This window comes from Xylona heveae (assembly GCF_001619985.1).
Source record: "Xylona heveae TC161 unplaced genomic scaffold L228scaffold_13, whole genome shotgun sequence".
NCBI lineage: Eukaryota > Fungi > Ascomycota > Xylonomycetes > Xylonales > Xylonaceae > Xylona > Xylona heveae.
In genome coordinates, this window is record NW_017264205.1 from 294,889 (window position 1) to 310,585 (window position 15,697).

Consider the following 15,697-nt stretch of genomic DNA (forward strand, 5'->3'; position numbering starts at 1 on the left):
CAGCTCAAAGGCAGGGTCTCGGACTTTCTTTGCAAACTTTCAGGGCTTTTTTCTTTGTGTCAATACCTACACACAGGCAAATTGGCTCAAAAAACTGTTACGACAAATGTGACGGATAGGGCGACCGCTCTATCAAGCAGGGAATACCACGGCACCGCATATATTCGGCCAGCCGCCAAGGTTGGGAGGGTCCCACCCTGGCCGCCCTCTCAACCCATATCCTGGAGGCGGGGAATCTACCGATACAGTCTGGAACTATTGGCCGGCAAAAGAGATTCAGGTGTAGGACACTAGGTTGGAGGAGAGAAGAGATAAAAAGGCGAAATAGCAATCGTCCTGTAAGGCACTGAATTTGCATGCTCTCAAGAGCTGCAACATTGCGCGTAAGGCAAGGAAGAAATGGCGGCCTTTGTTCGAGTATCGGGACCGCCAAATAGCAACTTCTTGGTAGGATATCCGGGAATATCAGCGACGTTGGTAAGTTGCACTCCAAGCTGACATTGCAATCCGTGGATTCGGCGGATTCAGAAATATGATGTATCGTGCAGACATAACGCTAACAACTATTGCTTGATAGCCAAGGATTGAGGGAAAAGTCGAAATTCGTCCAACCATTGGAGTATCGGCCCCTGTTCATATTTCTCTCGTGACAATATGTCTCCAGCGAAGAGAGACGATCCACCCGTCCGCCGATTCCGTGACTAAGAAACACTTGGCGGCGCCTCGAAAGGAAATTGCAGATATCGTGGGCAAGGAAATGTTATTGTTTCGATGCGCGCCAGGGAGAGAATATGAAAAGGTGCTGTCTATGGATTTACCCTTTGTCTTGTTCATACCGTTTGGTAGAGGAGGGGAAGAAATGGCACGACGCGTGCCACCTGCAAGCCTTCAACTCCCGAGCAGGACAGCGGAGACTTATTACGTGCTGGTTGTCACCGTGCAGCAAGGCCACCAGGAGCAAAGAAAATATATGTTTCCAGTGCCCATGTCAAGGTATGACACGCTCTCGACATTCGGCATGTACAATCGACCCGAATCTGCTGAGCGGGTCTCAGACCACTTGGTCACGCTAGGTATTTCATTACCAAGATGGTCTTACGGACCGCTCGATCCCGTCAGTGTTTATATCAAGCTGTCACCCAATCCGGACTGGCTAAATAAAGCGAAGAGAGTCACGATACAAAAAATTACAATTGCTATAGAAGAGGAGATTACCTATAACCATGAGGGCGATGAGCCGCAAAAGAAGGTAAAAACGCTGACGAAGCAGTCACAACCTGTGGGTATCAAAATGCCGGCTGAGGGCTACTTCACAAACTTGGGCCTTATATTCCCTGCCAAAGATTTGAGGGATTCAGACGGGATAATACCACGTGGAAGGCCAGCGTTCCCCATGTATGCAGTCACCGGCTTCACCACAACAGGCAGCCTATACAAGATTGAATATTTCTTGACTGTCAAGGTAAATTGTCAAGCCCTTTTTGATACGAAGAAAGCCTACTAACAGCTGTAGGCCCATATGACATCGGCCAAAGACATTGTACTCCGACAACCCATCGTTGTCTGCCCACTCGATCATGCAGGTTGCAAAGAGGAAATGATTGCGATTGAGCAGGCCGCCAAGGATGCGGCGCATATCAATGCAGAAAATCCTATGCTTCCGGCGCCGACAATAGTGCGTCCGCATGACCACAACGCCTTGAATGTTCTGGGCATGACACTGGTCGGCGGCCAACGAAAACTACTTATAGAATGAGCCCAGTCCTTGACCAATCATGCAGTATTGACTTTTTCATGTCTCCGACGACGCATACGATCTAGCCTAGTTTGCGATATCAGGCATGATTTGGCATATATTGAGTCTTTGTATTATCAGCAGTCTATGACAGCGTGGGTATCTTTTCGATATGAGGCATAGCGCCTGTATATCAACGGAGCGATTTGGCGAGCATGGATTTTCAGGTATTTCATTTTCAGTCTTCTTCCGCTTGTTCTTCTATCTGTCTATGGATGAGCAGCACAATTTCGGCGCTCGGAAATTCTCTCTGCCTTTTTCCACCTGGCTGCATTATCGGATATTGGTGTTCTTCGGAGTTGCAGCATCTGAAAGGTCAAGCAACATATATAATATATACAAGCCATTCTATACCGTCTTTCTAAGCATTTTTTCATGTCCTCTCGCGTGCTTTAAGTGTATCAATTCCCTTTGAAATAATAACCATTGCACGTTTTACTGTGGTTTAGGTCTAAAAGCCAAAGAACCAAATCCACCGTGAAAGCTATGCCCTGATATTGAAGGCTGTTTGGAGGAAATTCGATCTACTCCTCTCGTTTGGCTGCCACGCTGATACTCTGCAACCATTGCCTCGAGCTCCTTGTACCGCACACTGTCCTTTCCCCATACAGTGGCAGCATTTTCGAGATTCCTACTCATCTGATAAACTTTGGTGTTAGAGCTCACGTATCCATATGAAATGTGAGTTTACCGTTTACAATTATGAGTTGGGTATCCATTCTTCTGTCGCAAAAGATATAATTAGAAACCACTCGGAACATCAAAGCAGAATTTTATCCTATTTACCTACTTAGTTTGCGTTGCCACAGATAATTATATATGAGAAGACAGCGTCCCGCGCCGGTATTGTCTAGATCTTAAATTTCGCTTTGGACTAACTTGGCAGTTAAGTCGTGGTTAAGTGACTGCTGACATCTGACATTTCCTGTGACCAACTGCCCGGCAACCTTCGTGATTTTATCAGGGATTTGATTAGATTGATTAGATGCCTTCCAAGGCGGTGTGCTCAATCCATGCGCACAGCCGATTGAGCTTAGAATCTTAGTCGGAGAAATCACCCAGTTTACGCCGACCCGCAGTCTGAGCAGAAAGTCTTGAATGTCGCAGCAGTTCAACGGAGCTTTAAAAGAGGTATAGAAAGGACTCCAAAAGACAGGACTTGCGAAATTCATTTGTTCACCAATCCGAGGAGTTATTTGGAGAGCGCAAGTCGACTCATTGCTAGTGTCCATCTCTTTGCGCAGTCTTCTGCGCGAAACAATTCCGGCTTCTACGCACAATGGCCGATGCGGATGAAGATGTCGTCGTCTTTTCTGGACAAGGGCCTCCGGGGGAAATAGACCTGTCTGACGAAACTCAGGATTTTCGGTTCTTGCAAAACTTCTCACAGTGAGTATGGTCTCAATCAATGCTTATTCGCTTTGAACTAGTTCTACGGAACGAATTGAGCTCTTCTTCCCATTTCGAGAGTCATACCGCCGGTTCAGAGAACCAAAGTCAAGAATGAATTCCAATTCTAACTAGGAGATATAGAGATCCAGACCAAGGAAAGATCCCTAAACGTGGCGTAAAGGACTTTGAGCCCCATGGCACTTCCTACCAAGAGTCCGTCCTCGCCGCCAGCCGGCAGGCTATGCACAATGCTCTCAACTGCACACGAACACACGCCCCGAAATCACATATCATCGGATACTATCACCCAGAAACCAACCTCACTCGAGTTTCTGTCCCCAAGGGACCTCATTTCAAGAACATGGGCAAGGCCGACCGCTCGGGCCATATCTGGCTGCTCCCCGAAGAGGCATTATACCTGATAGAGCGGGGAAATCTGGACATGAGGTGGCCAAAGACGGAGCATGATGAAGGTGTCCCTGGAGCCGAAGATGGGCTGCCGATGAGTCTGCAGGGGGCTTATGCCGCGATATTCGGATTCGAAGAGGAACTAGGCGGCGCTTTGACACTAGAGAGATACTTGGTCTATGCTGGTCTCAAAAGGTGCGGGTTTGCCGTTATCCGGGCAGACAGCTGGGATTGTCCCGGTGAAGGCGAATTCGGTGGCGGCGTGTATGATCCTCCGACTGACGCATGGAGCTCGGGGTTACTTGGGATGTTTACACGCCTGTTCAGCGGACTCTGGTGGGGTAAAAACAGTGCGCATGCTCACTGGACGCCTTCAACATCCGCTCGAAAATTAGGGCCGCTTGTCAAGCCTGGTCTGTATAGAAGTTACAGTACGTCTTGCATCTCCCTACCCTTGGATTTAACCAGTATCTCCGTTATGCAAAGCTGCATTTATTCAGCTACGAGTGGCATGAAGCTGCTACTTACGAATTGTCCATCTAGATGACATATACCGCCTTCTTTCTGTAATTCCCGCTCACGATCCGACTATTGCTCCGCCGCGTCCGAAGCCAGTGGCCAAATCAGACTCTTCGTCCATTACCGATGGCGAAGCATCAAGGACAGGAACGACAGATCCGCCCTTTCGAGTCGCATACCACATTTACAAACCCACACCAAGCTTCAAAAAGTCTGCGCCTGGTCCGCCGGATTTCCGCATCGCAGTTGTGAACGCGCGCGAGACAACCCTTCCTACACTTCCTCAGATTGCTGCATTGGTGGAGAGCACACCGTACTGTCCTCCGCCGGCATCGATGCATCAGTCAAATCAGAAGCTGCGCTACGGATATCGCAATGTCGTGCTTGCTATCGTGGATAATGGTGTGGTGAGCTATATGCGGATCGGAGATGCCGGGTTTGCGCAAGAGAGGCTGTTCGAGAGGTTCGATGCGGTCAAGGCGGGCGGTGGAGGGAGGGGTAATAAACGAGGTGGCGGAAGAGGTGGTGGGAGAGGTGGACGAGGTCGGGGAAGAGGGAGAGGAAGGTAGCACGTATATCTATCACGATATGGTGTTGGAGTTCTTTAAAAATATCGGAAGATCGATGAGAGATGGATGCATATATTTTTCCAGCATATATCACGGGCGCAAGGCGGAGTTATGGTTCATTGACTAAAAAGACCCGGTTTCCAATGGATTTTTAGATCTTCATGGACAAAATATTAAGGAGAATTCGATTAATGGTCTACATGTTTCCTCTGGAATAAAGTCGCGACACTATAAGCAAGCAGGGCCGGACTGAATAAGAAGGAATGATGAGTAGACTTTGCTTTGCCATCTTCTTTAGACGTTCAACCCATGGAAGAGAGGGGGATGAACGCATATGCTCAGATGGGGTGGTATACTTGAGTCCTATCAATTTTTGTTTTCTTGAATGTCTGCACATCAGTGTCTCATATGCTGCAAACACATAAAAGGCAACCCTTCCAAACGGCGAAAGATGTCAACGAATCGTAAAGAGTCTTTCAAATTGGGGGTATTCGTATAAGTAGATAATCTGCAGCGCTCATCGACCGGAATCGTCCATCGTATGATAGCGCTATTTCCATATCCTGTACATAAAACGCCGCATCCTCAAAGTCTGAACGCCAAGTTCCATGCTATCCGTGTCGTCGTAGCCAAATGCCAGTTTATGTGCAAAGAGCCATTACGCTGAAAAGAATCGAGTGTCAGTTTAAAATGACTTTCAACTTGGGTCTCGGAAGTTGCCTTAAGAGTGCGGAAGAATAAGGTGGGGCAGGCATACTGTTCAAATAGTCCGCCGCCATGAGCAGCTCGAGGCATAGCTCTGGCGGAATATCCATGTCCGGCACGTCCCGGGCATCCTTGTTCTTTTCATTATAGTAAAAGTACTCGCACACTTTCTCGAGCACGATACCACTAGAGCATGTCAGCAAGAAGCCCCTCTTTTTAATCTCACTCGTAAGGGATATTTGGAAAGGACAAATGATTGAAAAGTCAGAGAGGAGTACAAACGTACTTGATGTTTTCCAATACTGCTCGTCCAGTCACGGCTTCATTAAAGCTACCTGATATAAGCATTAGCAATGGAAGATGGGACCAAGAGTCAGAGTGCCTTTAATAAAGCCAAGGATATGGAAGTTGTCTGATAGAGCAGGTTCTGATCCCAGGGCTCAAATACAAAACGGGAATAAGAAATGAAAGGGAAACAAAGATTTAAACGTACTGTTGGGATCGAGCATGCGACGGAGCGCACCAGCAACGCAGGCACATGAGCGACGGACTACAAACTCGTAGCCATCGCACGACACGAGCGTCACGTAATCGCTCGATGGCTGTTGCTGTGTTGTTGCCATAGCGCCGAGATGAAAGCGCTGTGAACTTAACTGCGTCAGAGGTAGAGGAGAGACAAGAAAAAAGTTAAGGGTAGTGGGGGAAGGATTTATATCTGTGAGACAGATCGACAGGTCGAGGGACAGGACGACGCGGTTAGCGACGCGCTCCAAACTGCTGACTACGGCCTGCGGTTGACGCAATAGTGGAACTAACGCAGCTTGCCGGGTGGATTCGACGGCATGTTTACAGCTAGAACACTCTGGAACGACAGCTTCATAGCGGTATAGAGCACATCTATTGACCTTGATCTAGAGACCTCAAAATCAAAATTCCAAAACATAAGATAAAGCACCAAATATATTTCTCTTAAATTTTACGAAACGACAAGGCAGGAGTATACATAGCAATCAAACGCCCGAAATGCTCAGCAAGTTCACTGTCCAAGCAACTATTCCAAGCCTACTTCGAACACATATCTCCCAGCCTACCAGATACACCTGCCTTCCAGCATTCAAAAAATCCTTTTCACCGTCAGCATCATCAGCATCAATTAGCTCTTCTGCATCTGCATGCAGTGGTCGTCTGAGCGGCAAGAAATGTCTTATTACAGGCGCATCACGTGGCATTGGACGCGCCATTGCAGCTCGGTTTGCTGCTGAAGATGCATCCTGCGTGCTAGTCGGACGAAATGTATCCACCATTGAGAAAGTCGCTGCGGAGCTTGAGGGGAAAGCTCGGCATCAAACACGTGCGGGAGATGTCGGAGATCGTGCTTTTTGGGTAGAGACTGCCAAGGAATTGGTAAATTAAGCCTTCTTTTTACATGTTTTGGACGTCCCGTTTTTTGATTTCGGCCATTTCTTTTGTATTTTGTTACATGTCTCGTATTGCAAGTTTTTTGGGTTCGGGGTCTGGGGGACTCATGATGAATTGACATAATCATCTTGCGTCTATGCTGAGATAGGGTCATATTGACATTCTTACAGAAAGATATCGATATCCTTGTCAATGCTGCGGGAATTACACATTCATCTTTGCTCCTCGCAACAAAGCCGGAGCTTGTTGAGAATATCTACAGAACGAACTTGCTAGGAACGACATGGGCATGTCAGGTTTTTGCAAAGAATATGGTTCGGCGAAAGGCAGGTGAGCTATTGGCCATTTTCTATGTCTACTCTATGCTCTACTCGGGTGGACGAGTAAAAGAGGCTGTCCGAGCAAGTGCTAAAGTTGAACGTAACCAGGATGTATAATCAATGTATCCTCTCTTCTGGGCGTCGCTGGCGGTAGAGGCTCTGCAGCATATGCAGCCTCTAAAGCAGGCATACTTGGTAAGTCAAATTTGTACAGTACCGGACGTTGATCGAATGCTGACTGTAGCAGGACTCACGCGCGCCCTAGCTGGTGAAATGGGCCAGTCAAATATCCGCGTCAATGCAATTGTGCCTGGATACATTGAAACACAAATGACAGACGGTACGTTGACCATTAATTTTAATAAGTTTTCATCGTTTCTATCTAAGTAGATTGGCTGTCCGTATTTTCATGATACTTCCCTTTCCTTTTCTTAAAAATGTCTTTAAAAAGTCCGCCGACCCACTCACCTCATCAAGCCAATGACCCACGCATGCAAACAAAGAGGCTAATGTACAAAAAGATATGACAGAGAATGCTCGTGCTCAAGCGCTCGAAGCAGTTCCCGCAAAACGCTTTGGAAAACCAGAAGAAATTGCCGATGCAGCAATATTTTTGGCGCTGAACGAATACGCTAATAACTGCATCATCAATCTCGACGGGGGACTGAGCGCCATGTAGAAAGGAAAGGATATTTGAATCTTTCAACACCATATCGCTCCATATCCATAATTGAACTCCGTTCGTTGAAAATGAAACAGACGGGAAAGAGATTTTGTTGTCCAGTGAGGAAAGAAGTTTCGAGGTACGCATTAAGGTGAAGGGTGCGACCCGTGAACAGATGCTGGAAATGCAAACGCAACGGCAGCGTTTAGTCGTCAATGACAATGGCACCGTTGCCGGAATCTTCAACCACGACGAGGTCCTCCTCCACCGCGTGACTAGTCTCTTCGGCGACTTTGCCTCGTTTCTTGATTTGCTCGTCCTCGAGGCCGATGTCACTTGCGTTGCGCTTCCTCTTGAGATCAGCATTGTCCGCCGCATTCGGCGCATGAGCAACGCCATTGGCCACTGGCGGCGCTGGCTCGACGGCAGGCGCAACTGCTTTGGGCTTCCGGGGAACTTCGACCTTCTCTGGCAGTAAGACTGGTTTAGAGTCCTCGGGTAGCGGCCTGATGATGATCAGCAAAGCAATACAACATTTATCTCAACAGAACCTACTGCTCAGAAATTGATAGAACGAGATTCACTCGAGGATTATCATCGTCCTCGTCCACCACAGTCAAGAAGCTATCTCCTTTAATTCCAAGATCAGACAACTTCTTGGGAAGATTGTCGTCCAGATCAGGATCATAGAGAATTCCAACTTCATTATTGACGCTAAACTCTTCACCGTACCCAAGCTCCAGGCGCAGGAGGCTTTCAACAAGGTCGTTGAGGGTAGCCCGAGTAGGATCAACGACAAGTTTGGATTGCGCAACACCACAAACGGGGCAATCAGGGTTCGGTGCATGAAGAGGTTCTCCTGAGATCACCCGTTCGGTTGAGCGTGTCAAGAAGACCTATCAGCGATCAGTAAATACGCCCAAGTAAACAGTGCTTGGGGTATACCTACCATTCGTGCCTTTTCCATATCTCCTCTCATGACGTGGAAGGCTTGCAAAACGCATAGCCCAGCAGTCATCGCATTGGTCGTGGCAATTGCGGGGATGATATTACCAGCCATTTCTACATCAAATCAGCTGAAGAACTCCAACGCAAAGTAAGTGAGAGTCTTACGTTTAATGTCAAATTTCGATTTGGTGCCAATTCCGAAAATGAACGAGCGAAGATTTGCCGAAGCAGTGACAAAGTCGAGTGTATCAACGTCATCTTTATCAAAGCTAAGGATCGGGGGTGCATCGCCATCAGAGACCTTGGCCTGTGTATCTCGTAGTCTGGCACTCAAACGACGAAGGCTGTTGTCCGTTAGCGGATGACCATACAGCGATTGTATTGGGGGGGCGTACCTGTCGGAGAAAACCACGAAATTTTCTGCGAGATTCCAATTCTCTTGGTCTTTGACAGAGATGCTAGGGTCAATCCCTGATGCCGACTGCGAAACCCGGTCATAATCTAGCGCCTCCGGGGGTCGGCGAGACTTCCACATGTCTTCCATGCTTCGTAGCCGTTTGATGTCGTCGCCAAAAACTTTTTCAAACACTCTTCGTGGAAATTCATCAGAGCCCATGGAATCTCGAATCGCTTTGAGAGCCTGCGACTCCTGTCTAAGGTTTTCGATTTCCTTTGCTAGTAGCAGTTAGTTTATCAATGCATCGAATATAGAGATTATCGACACGAACCATTTTCGGCATCTTCGGAATGGTCGAATTCTGCAGCATCATCCTCACTCGTGCCAAATATTTCCCTGGAAGACATCAGTATTGAGCTTGTTTTATTGAAGGGGTTCTCATACGTAAATAGATAGCTCTTTGCCCAGACGATACAGTGGATTGGTTGGCTGGGCGTGCTTCTGATTGTGCAGACGGGAAAGCTCTTGGGAGTTTGCTTAGGTGTGCAGTCATAGCATTCGGTTTTTCCCTGCAGAACTTTCATTAGCGATTTCAATATCCTAATAGCATGTTTCCTCTTGCTCACCCTCTGAATGACCTGCACCTGCCCGTTGAATCCAGTAGTACCGCTCTCAATAAGAGGAACCTCCGCCGCCAAGCACATTTTGTTCACATGTCGCCGAGCGTCAAGATTGTCAAGGGCGTTGAATACCAGGTTAAATCCTTTGAACCAATCGACAGTGAATTCGGCATCTTTAATGTTGGCGTGGTGCGCTTCGAGCTTTACGTTGGGATTGAAACGACCGGCCGTCTCTTTCGCGACCTGTGCAATGGCTCTGTTAGGTTCCCAACGAATCGCATCGGGGGTGCGATGCTGCTTACCAGCGCCTTAGACTTCTTTATATGTTCATGGCGAAACAAGAATTGCCGATTGAGGTTGCTGAGGTCGATAGTGTCTAGATCGATAATATGTACTTCTCCAAAGCCCGTCAGGACCAGGTTCTTGAGCAATTCGCAGCCAATGCCTCCAGCTCCAACCATCAAAACCCGAGACTAAAAATTCCTATTGTCAGTATCTTGTAGGAACAAAGCTCCAATAGTAACGGGGACGCACCTGCTTGATCCGGGAGTACAGAGAACCCAGAGATTGTTTTGGAAACCGATCACGGCCCATGCTGGGCAACGGATGACAGCGGCAATAGCGAAAGGAGCGTGCAAGAGGAAAAGACTGACGAAGCAAAGTATTGATTGAGTTTCCAGAGCCGATAAGAGCTTTTTTGCGAGCGAGCGACAAAGAAGAAGAGAACACAAGTGAGCTCAAATGGAGTAGCGCAGATCAGGCCAACCCACGCCCGTGCGCGATTGGGGCGGGAAGCTTTCGTTTGCTCCGCGAAACTCAATTGTTACTTCCACAGCCTTGTCCACCTATGTCATCGCCTCCCCGGGTAACCCCTTTCTCTCTTACCACATCGGCCGATGAAGGGCCGACTTTATCAAAGTACGCGATACCCATTTAGTCGTCCAGCTCGTATCGTCCTTGATGGTACCAGATACTCCTGCTTTGTCTTTGGGTCCCTTAAATTATTGCCACTGTTCAGAAACCCTTTGCAAACTTGGGAACTGAGACAAACTCCATATCACATTTTTCTCACCGCTATTTCTCTTTCTTTTTCATTCATCTGGGGATTCGTTTGGAGTTGATTCCTACTTATCATTTCTCCTTTCTCTTTCGGTTGAATTTCATTATTATGAAAAGATCATAAATTGGGGAAACTTCAGGCGCTGTGGCACATTTTGTAATCATTTGAGTCCATTTTCTTCACGCTTTTTTTTGGTCCTGTATTGGTTTGTCTGGACTTTTCCCGAGCAACAGCATGTCCGACGATGAAGCAGATCCCGAGCTCCTGGCATTACTGCGCCAGTCTCTGGGAATCAAGACGCATGATCCCGAACTTCCGCCTGAAACCGGCGTATTAGAGGGTGCAGAGCACGTGTACAATCAAGCAATTGATGTAGCTCTGGACACGCAAGCAACAAAGGCAGCGGCGCAAGCCATTTACGAGATGATGCAGAGAAAGTCCTATTCGACAAAGACGTGGGCTGAGCATGAATTGCATCCCAAAGAAAAAGATGAAAGCACTGTGAATTTTATATTCACAATGGATTTGCTCAATTTCAGTTTCTGGTCCGAGAGGACTCCCGAAGAACGATTTGCCATTGAGTACAAGGGCCGAAAATGGACTGGTTATTGGAGTCTTGTGGCCGCGCTGCAGAGAGCATTAGATGAAGGTACGTTGAATAATTAAAATAAAACACACCCTACACCACACGTGACCTTCATAACGAATCCCCAGAACGTAAAGCGTCCAAAAAGTAAATCAGTATGCTAATAAGACACGTAGGCATTCCAATTACTAGTCCCACGTTCTGGCGGAACGAGGGAGAATGCTCCATCAAAGTACTCCGACATGTCTTCCGGTCCGCCACCGAAGAAGACATTCCATTGTTCGACGAACGTGTTGCTTGTCTACGAGAAGCCGGACAAGTCCTCTGCGAGGTACCTCGTCTCTTCCTTTTCTGAGCTTTATTTTCCGGGCCTCATGACTAATATATGTCTCCAGCACTTTGACTCCCGCTTCTCAACATGTATCACGCAAGCGCAGCAATCAGCAGCAGGCCTGGTGAATCTTCTAGCCACCAACTTCTCTTGCTTCCGAGATGCATTCCGCTTCGAGGGCAAGCGCGTGCACATCTACAAGCGCGCCCAGATTCTTGTTGCAGACCTCTGGGCCTGTTTCAACGGCACCAGTTATGGTACTTTCAACGACATTGACAAGATTACAATGTTTGCCGGTACTTTCAATCCCCTTTTGTTTTCAATCCCCTTTGCCTTTGGATTTTCACCTTGCACAATTCAAGGAACACCTTTTTTTCTGACATCTCATCTAGACTACCGCATCCCGCAAATGCTGCAATCGTTCGACTGTCTGCGCTACAGTCCGCCCCTTGAGATGCACATTCGCCATCTCAAACCGCTCGAGTCGGGCCATCCCTGGGAGATCCAACTCAGATGCTGCAGTATCTGGTCCGTCGAGCTCCTCCGCCGAGAAATCATCCGCACGCATCCCGGCACCCACGTTAATGCCATTCTCATTGACTTTTTCTTGTACGATACCATGAAGGAGCGCGAAGCCGCTGGCCTGGAGGGACTTCCTCATCATCGTACACGGAGTATTTGGTACTGATTTTATTTTCCATTTCTTATCTTGAAAATACCCACTCTCTTTTCACAACCATCTTCGACATCATTCGTCTATCACGGCATTTCTATCTTTTTTTTTCCTGTCCCATCTCGCATTTGCCTCCTTATCACATCCAATTTCGCATGGTCACCCTGTACTGTTCCATCCATTTCTTCCTCGGGCAGATTCCTCCCCCAGCGTCCTTTTTTTCGAAATTGGCACAGAACGCATGAGCATCGCCTCACATAGAATTAGACTCAGACTCTCGCGAGCTAGTTACGATAGACGTTTATTTGTTTTATTCTTCTTCTTCTTCTTCTTCTTCTTCTTCTTCTTCTTCTTCTTTTATTCACTTTTCTTTGGTATGTGTTGATTTCGGCGTGCACACTATGGACTTTGAACTTGGCAAATATGACACAAGTATCCAAGAGGAAAGGAAAGGAAATTGTAGTTGGAGGCAATGAGGTAGTTGATTGGATTTTGTGTTTATTGTATGTATGTACCTAGGTAGGCAGGCATTATTAATATTATTAACATTACTACTCTAGCCTAATGTCCGGAGACTTTTTCCTGGCTCTTTCACGACTGGCCATTTCTCGATATTGCCCCCTCAACCCCCAAATTCCCTGAAGATTCGAATTTTGATGTAAAGTGACAAAATCTATGAGCTTTTGTGGACTGTCTTGGTTCGGCCTCTCTGAGTGACCGGTTGAGTTTTGATACTCCCCATGCCAAAGGAAAGGGTGGAGGAGATCTTGCGACAAACTATGTCGCAGCAGTATGGCGTCATTTAAACGTAGTGTAGACCAATCATACGCCCTGGAGACTGTAATAATGGAAGCGTGCCCCTCTTTTTTAGGAGTACACAGAATGCAATCGTTGTTTTGGCTCCTGTTGTTAACTTGGCAATGTGATCACAACGGCGGCGGAGGGAATGCTGAAGCGGGCCGTTGTGATCGGGCGCGTGGCGGCGCGTGTGGTTAGCTCGTCGAGACTGCGCATTGGGGGAGACCCGATGCAGACTTTCGCCATCGACTACTTTCCTCGGGCTTGACAGGACTGCTTTGAGGCTTAAGAAACCATGATTGAGCAGTAGAATGTAGGGTGCATGGACCTGAAATGGCGAGGTCAAATGTGTGGCAGTCATGCCTGTGGCACGCGGGGGGGAGTGTCTTGTGATTTTGATCATAGACGGATGATCGACAAAAGAATGGACATGATTCGATATGATCAAATTGTCTGCTTCGGCATGCCGAGGCCAACGAGTTCAAAAAGGAAGGGCATCCCCTCAATTACCCACCAAGCGATGCCTGCAAGATCGAAAGGTTAGATGAGACGATGCTTGCTGGAATGCTTTTTGGGGAAGATTCAATGACGTACCGAAATAGACGATGAGTTTGGTTACCACTTCCACGTCATATCTGACTCGAGGCTTTTCGAGCATCAAGAACATGTCTTTCTCATCTTGTTCACCCTGCTGGTCATTTTCCAAGTTCACCGGAGGAGTGGACACCTCCATTGCAAATTGAGGAAACGGCTCCGAAGGCACGGGGGCTCCGTCTATCGCGGAGACGGAAGCATTCACACTCGCTGCTTCGGAAGAGGGCAGCGAGTCAGAGGAAAGGCCGTTCCTGAAGGGGCCAGCTCCAGTCTTGCGATTCACCGGCCCATTGGGAACTGATTGCTGGGGCGAATTGTCACTGGATTGGCCAGCGATAAGGGCGCCATCCTTTTGCAAGCTCTCGCGTCGACGTTGCTCGCGACGAGCTAATGCCTCGTATGCATCAGCGGCGGATTGCGGTCCAACAGAAACGGCGCGCTTCCTGGGGTGGCGGATGTTGGAAAGCATGCCTGGCAAGTCGCGGACGGACGGGAAGATACTGTCCACTCGCAAGTGAGACGGCACACGCTTATACTCACTGAGATCAAGATGTCAGTATCGTCGATGGTGAAAGAGGGGCGAGGGGGAAGCGAATTAGGACGAGACATACGTGGCGGGTAAAAAGTATCTTCTAGGCAGCGAAAGACCCAAGCGCTCGATGACACGGAAGAGCGGCGGCAGGCCCTTCAATAGGGTTGGCTTCATGACTTCGCGCCAGGCGAAAATGACCAAAGTCCCGAAGAGCAGACGCAGGATAGATCTCGTCACTCCCATGGCTTGAAATTGGTACGGTGTAGTGGATGGAACGGGCTCGTTCCAGGCCAGCGCCGTCTGACCAAAATGCCACACAGCCCATTCTGCGCCAATGAAAACTCCGGCAAAAGCAACGCTGTCGTCGAAGCACGGACAATCGTCTGCGGGTTCCGGGTGAACCCGAACCAAAATAATGAGACCAGCAGTGATGAGAAAGGGGACAATCCATGTTGAAGCATGGATGTAGTTGTCAAAGGTCTCGCCCCAAACCCACTGGACGGCGGCGATCAAGAATCCCAGCATTGTCCCCGTGACAACGTCGAAAAAGCCATGCATGCCGCAATAAAGTCTGCCCAATATGATCGACCCCGCATAAAGATAGACCGAAACTTGCACCAAGATTTTCATTCGCGGATCAATTTGGTCCTCGCTTGAGCTGACTAGGAAAAGAATATACGAAGCGACAGAAACGGCATTTGTCGAATGGGTTGAGGGGAAGCCGTATTCGAGAGCCGCCGAGCCAGACATGGTGATGCGCTGCAACGGAGGAGACAACGGGCGTGGAAGGCACATTAGATCTTTGAGAAACCCGCTAAGAAAGACTCCTGAGGCAAGCATATGGACCATACTATTTTTTATGAGCGTTGATCATCAATTACACAATCCGATCGACTTACGCTCGTCCAATCGTCGTCCAGCCAAACCAGAACAGAATGGGCAGAAAAATCATGAAAAAAGTGTGTGTGCCCAGATTCGCAGTAAATGCAAAATAGGAATCCAGCGTCGGTGTACGGACTTTGGACTGTATCGCTCCGAGATATGGTGTCTCCCATCGCGTTAGAGGAATCAGCGCCTGGCGCATGCGATATCGCCAAACCGGCAAACGGTCCTTGTCTGAAGGTGTATTTAGCATTTGCCAAGGTAGGTGGGCTATCATCTGCGATTCCTAGGCACGTACAGTGATCGAGGCTGCGCAAGCCAGCGTCAGGCTTGCCTGACTCTGGCGCGACGGTCATGGTCGGCTTCGAGGCTTTACTTTGAGACAGGGTTGAGGAAATTGGAGCGCTCATCGGTTCTGCATTCGAAGCGAGAGGGAAAGGAAAGAAAACAAAAAAAAGATTCGTGAAGAAGTATTTGCAGCAATA

The 15,697-nt window shown here is 48.1% G+C and overlaps 7 protein-coding genes across 7 annotated transcripts; 4 read left to right on the plus strand and 3 right to left on the minus strand.

The window, feature by feature from the left end:
* The first annotated feature begins 42 nt into the window (after positions 1-42).
* Positions 43-2,164, plus strand: L228DRAFT_263742 (hypothetical protein). The gene is made up of 3 exons (XM_018334519.1): positions 43-477; positions 578-1,462; positions 1,514-2,164. Exons 1-3 carry the CDS (start codon positions 400-402, stop codon positions 1,754-1,756), a joined length of 1,206 nt encoding a protein of 401 aa, XP_018184966.1. The 5' UTR covers positions 43-399; the 3' UTR covers positions 1,757-2,164.
* Positions 2,165-2,761: 597 nt separating this feature from the next.
* Positions 2,762-5,029, plus strand: L228DRAFT_263743 (hypothetical protein). The gene is made up of 3 exons (XM_018334520.1): positions 2,762-3,184; positions 3,329-4,026; positions 4,139-5,029. Exons 1-3 carry the CDS (start codon positions 3,075-3,077, stop codon positions 4,681-4,683), a joined length of 1,353 nt encoding a protein of 450 aa, XP_018184967.1. The 5' UTR covers positions 2,762-3,074; the 3' UTR covers positions 4,684-5,029.
* Positions 5,030-5,341: 312 nt separating this feature from the next.
* L228DRAFT_241648 (POZ domain-containing protein) lies at positions 5,342-6,011 on the minus strand (the record flags this gene model as incomplete). Its single annotated transcript, XM_018331342.1, has 4 exons — positions 5,342-5,346; positions 5,441-5,574; positions 5,675-5,723; positions 5,882-6,011. The coding sequence occupies 4 exons, from the start codon at positions 6,009-6,011 to the stop codon at positions 5,342-5,344; spliced, it is 318 nt and encodes a 105-aa protein (XP_018184968.1).
* Positions 6,012-6,411: 400 nt separating this feature from the next.
* L228DRAFT_273824 (NAD(P)-binding protein) lies at positions 6,412-8,305 on the plus strand (the record flags this gene model as incomplete). Its single annotated transcript, XM_018335598.1, has 5 exons — positions 6,412-6,792; positions 6,978-7,137; positions 7,236-7,322; positions 7,375-7,467; positions 7,658-8,305. The coding sequence occupies 5 exons, from the start codon at positions 6,412-6,414 to the stop codon at positions 7,804-7,806; spliced, it is 870 nt and encodes a 289-aa protein (XP_018184969.1). The 3' UTR covers positions 7,807-8,305.
* On the minus strand, positions 7,521-10,546 carry L228DRAFT_251016 (putative ubiquitin-like activating enzyme). The gene is made up of 10 exons (XM_018333458.1): positions 10,291-10,546; positions 10,059-10,229; positions 9,763-9,999; positions 9,581-9,705; positions 9,468-9,532; positions 9,135-9,414; positions 8,905-9,083; positions 8,741-8,853; positions 8,347-8,687; positions 7,521-8,297 (listed from the first exon to the last, which is right to left on the minus strand). Exons 1-10 carry the CDS (start codon positions 10,348-10,350, stop codon positions 7,997-7,999), a joined length of 1,872 nt encoding a protein of 623 aa, XP_018184970.1. The 5' UTR covers positions 10,351-10,546; the 3' UTR covers positions 7,521-7,996.
* A 418-nt stretch (positions 10,547-10,964) lies between these two features.
* On the plus strand, positions 10,965-12,815 carry L228DRAFT_43135 (hypothetical protein). Its single transcript, XM_018336584.1, has 4 exons — positions 10,965-11,465; positions 11,579-11,733; positions 11,798-12,029; positions 12,126-12,815. The coding sequence occupies exons 1-4, from the start codon at positions 11,051-11,053 to the stop codon at positions 12,419-12,421; spliced, it is 1,098 nt and encodes a 365-aa protein (XP_018184971.1). The 5' UTR covers positions 10,965-11,050; the 3' UTR covers positions 12,422-12,815.
* An 833-nt stretch (positions 12,816-13,648) lies between these two features.
* L228DRAFT_271227 (PAP2 domain protein) lies at positions 13,649-15,568 on the minus strand (the record flags this gene model as incomplete). Its single annotated transcript, XM_018335506.1, has 5 exons — positions 13,649-13,728; positions 13,799-14,337; positions 14,410-15,180; positions 15,230-15,446; positions 15,511-15,568. The coding sequence occupies 5 exons, from the start codon at positions 15,566-15,568 to the stop codon at positions 13,649-13,651; spliced, it is 1,665 nt and encodes a 554-aa protein (XP_018184972.1).
* Between the last annotated feature and the right edge of the window lie 129 nt (positions 15,569-15,697).

Coding starts and splice junctions, on each gene's coding strand:
- L228DRAFT_263742 (XM_018334519.1), top strand. CDS start 400: ATGGCGGCCTTTGTTCGAGTATCGGGACCGCCAAATAGCAACTTCTTG. Junction 478..577: donor CGGGAATATCAGCGACGTTG/GTAAGTTGCACT, acceptor ATTGCTTGATAG/CCAAGGATTGAGGGAAAAGT. Junction 1,463..1,513: donor AATATTTCTTGACTGTCAAG/GTAAATTGTCAA, acceptor TAACAGCTGTAG/GCCCATATGACATCGGCCAA.
- L228DRAFT_263743 (XM_018334520.1), top strand. CDS start 3,075: ATGGCCGATGCGGATGAAGATGTCGTCGTCTTTTCTGGACAAGGGCCT. Junction 3,185..3,328: donor TTCTTGCAAAACTTCTCACA/GTGAGTATGGTC, acceptor TAGGAGATATAG/AGATCCAGACCAAGGAAAGA. Junction 4,027..4,138: donor TGGTCTGTATAGAAGTTACA/GTACGTCTTGCA, acceptor TTGTCCATCTAG/ATGACATATACCGCCTTCTT.
- L228DRAFT_251016 (XM_018333458.1), bottom strand. CDS start 10,350: ATGGGCCGTGATCGGTTTCCAAAACAATCTCTGGGTTCTCTGTACTCC. Junction 10,000..10,058: donor TAAAGAAGTCTAAGGCGCTG/GTAAGCAGCATC, acceptor GCCATTGCACAG/GTCGCGAAAGAGACGGCCGG. Junction 9,415..9,467: donor TTCCGAAGATGCCGAAAATG/GTTCGTGTCGAT, acceptor AACTGCTACTAG/CAAAGGAAATCGAAAACCTT.
- L228DRAFT_43135 (XM_018336584.1), top strand. CDS start 11,051: ATGTCCGACGATGAAGCAGATCCCGAGCTCCTGGCATTACTGCGCCAG. Junction 11,734..11,797: donor CCGGACAAGTCCTCTGCGAG/GTACCTCGTCTC, acceptor ATATGTCTCCAG/CACTTTGACTCCCGCTTCTC. Junction 12,030..12,125: donor CAAGATTACAATGTTTGCCG/GTACTTTCAATC, acceptor CATCTCATCTAG/ACTACCGCATCCCGCAAATG.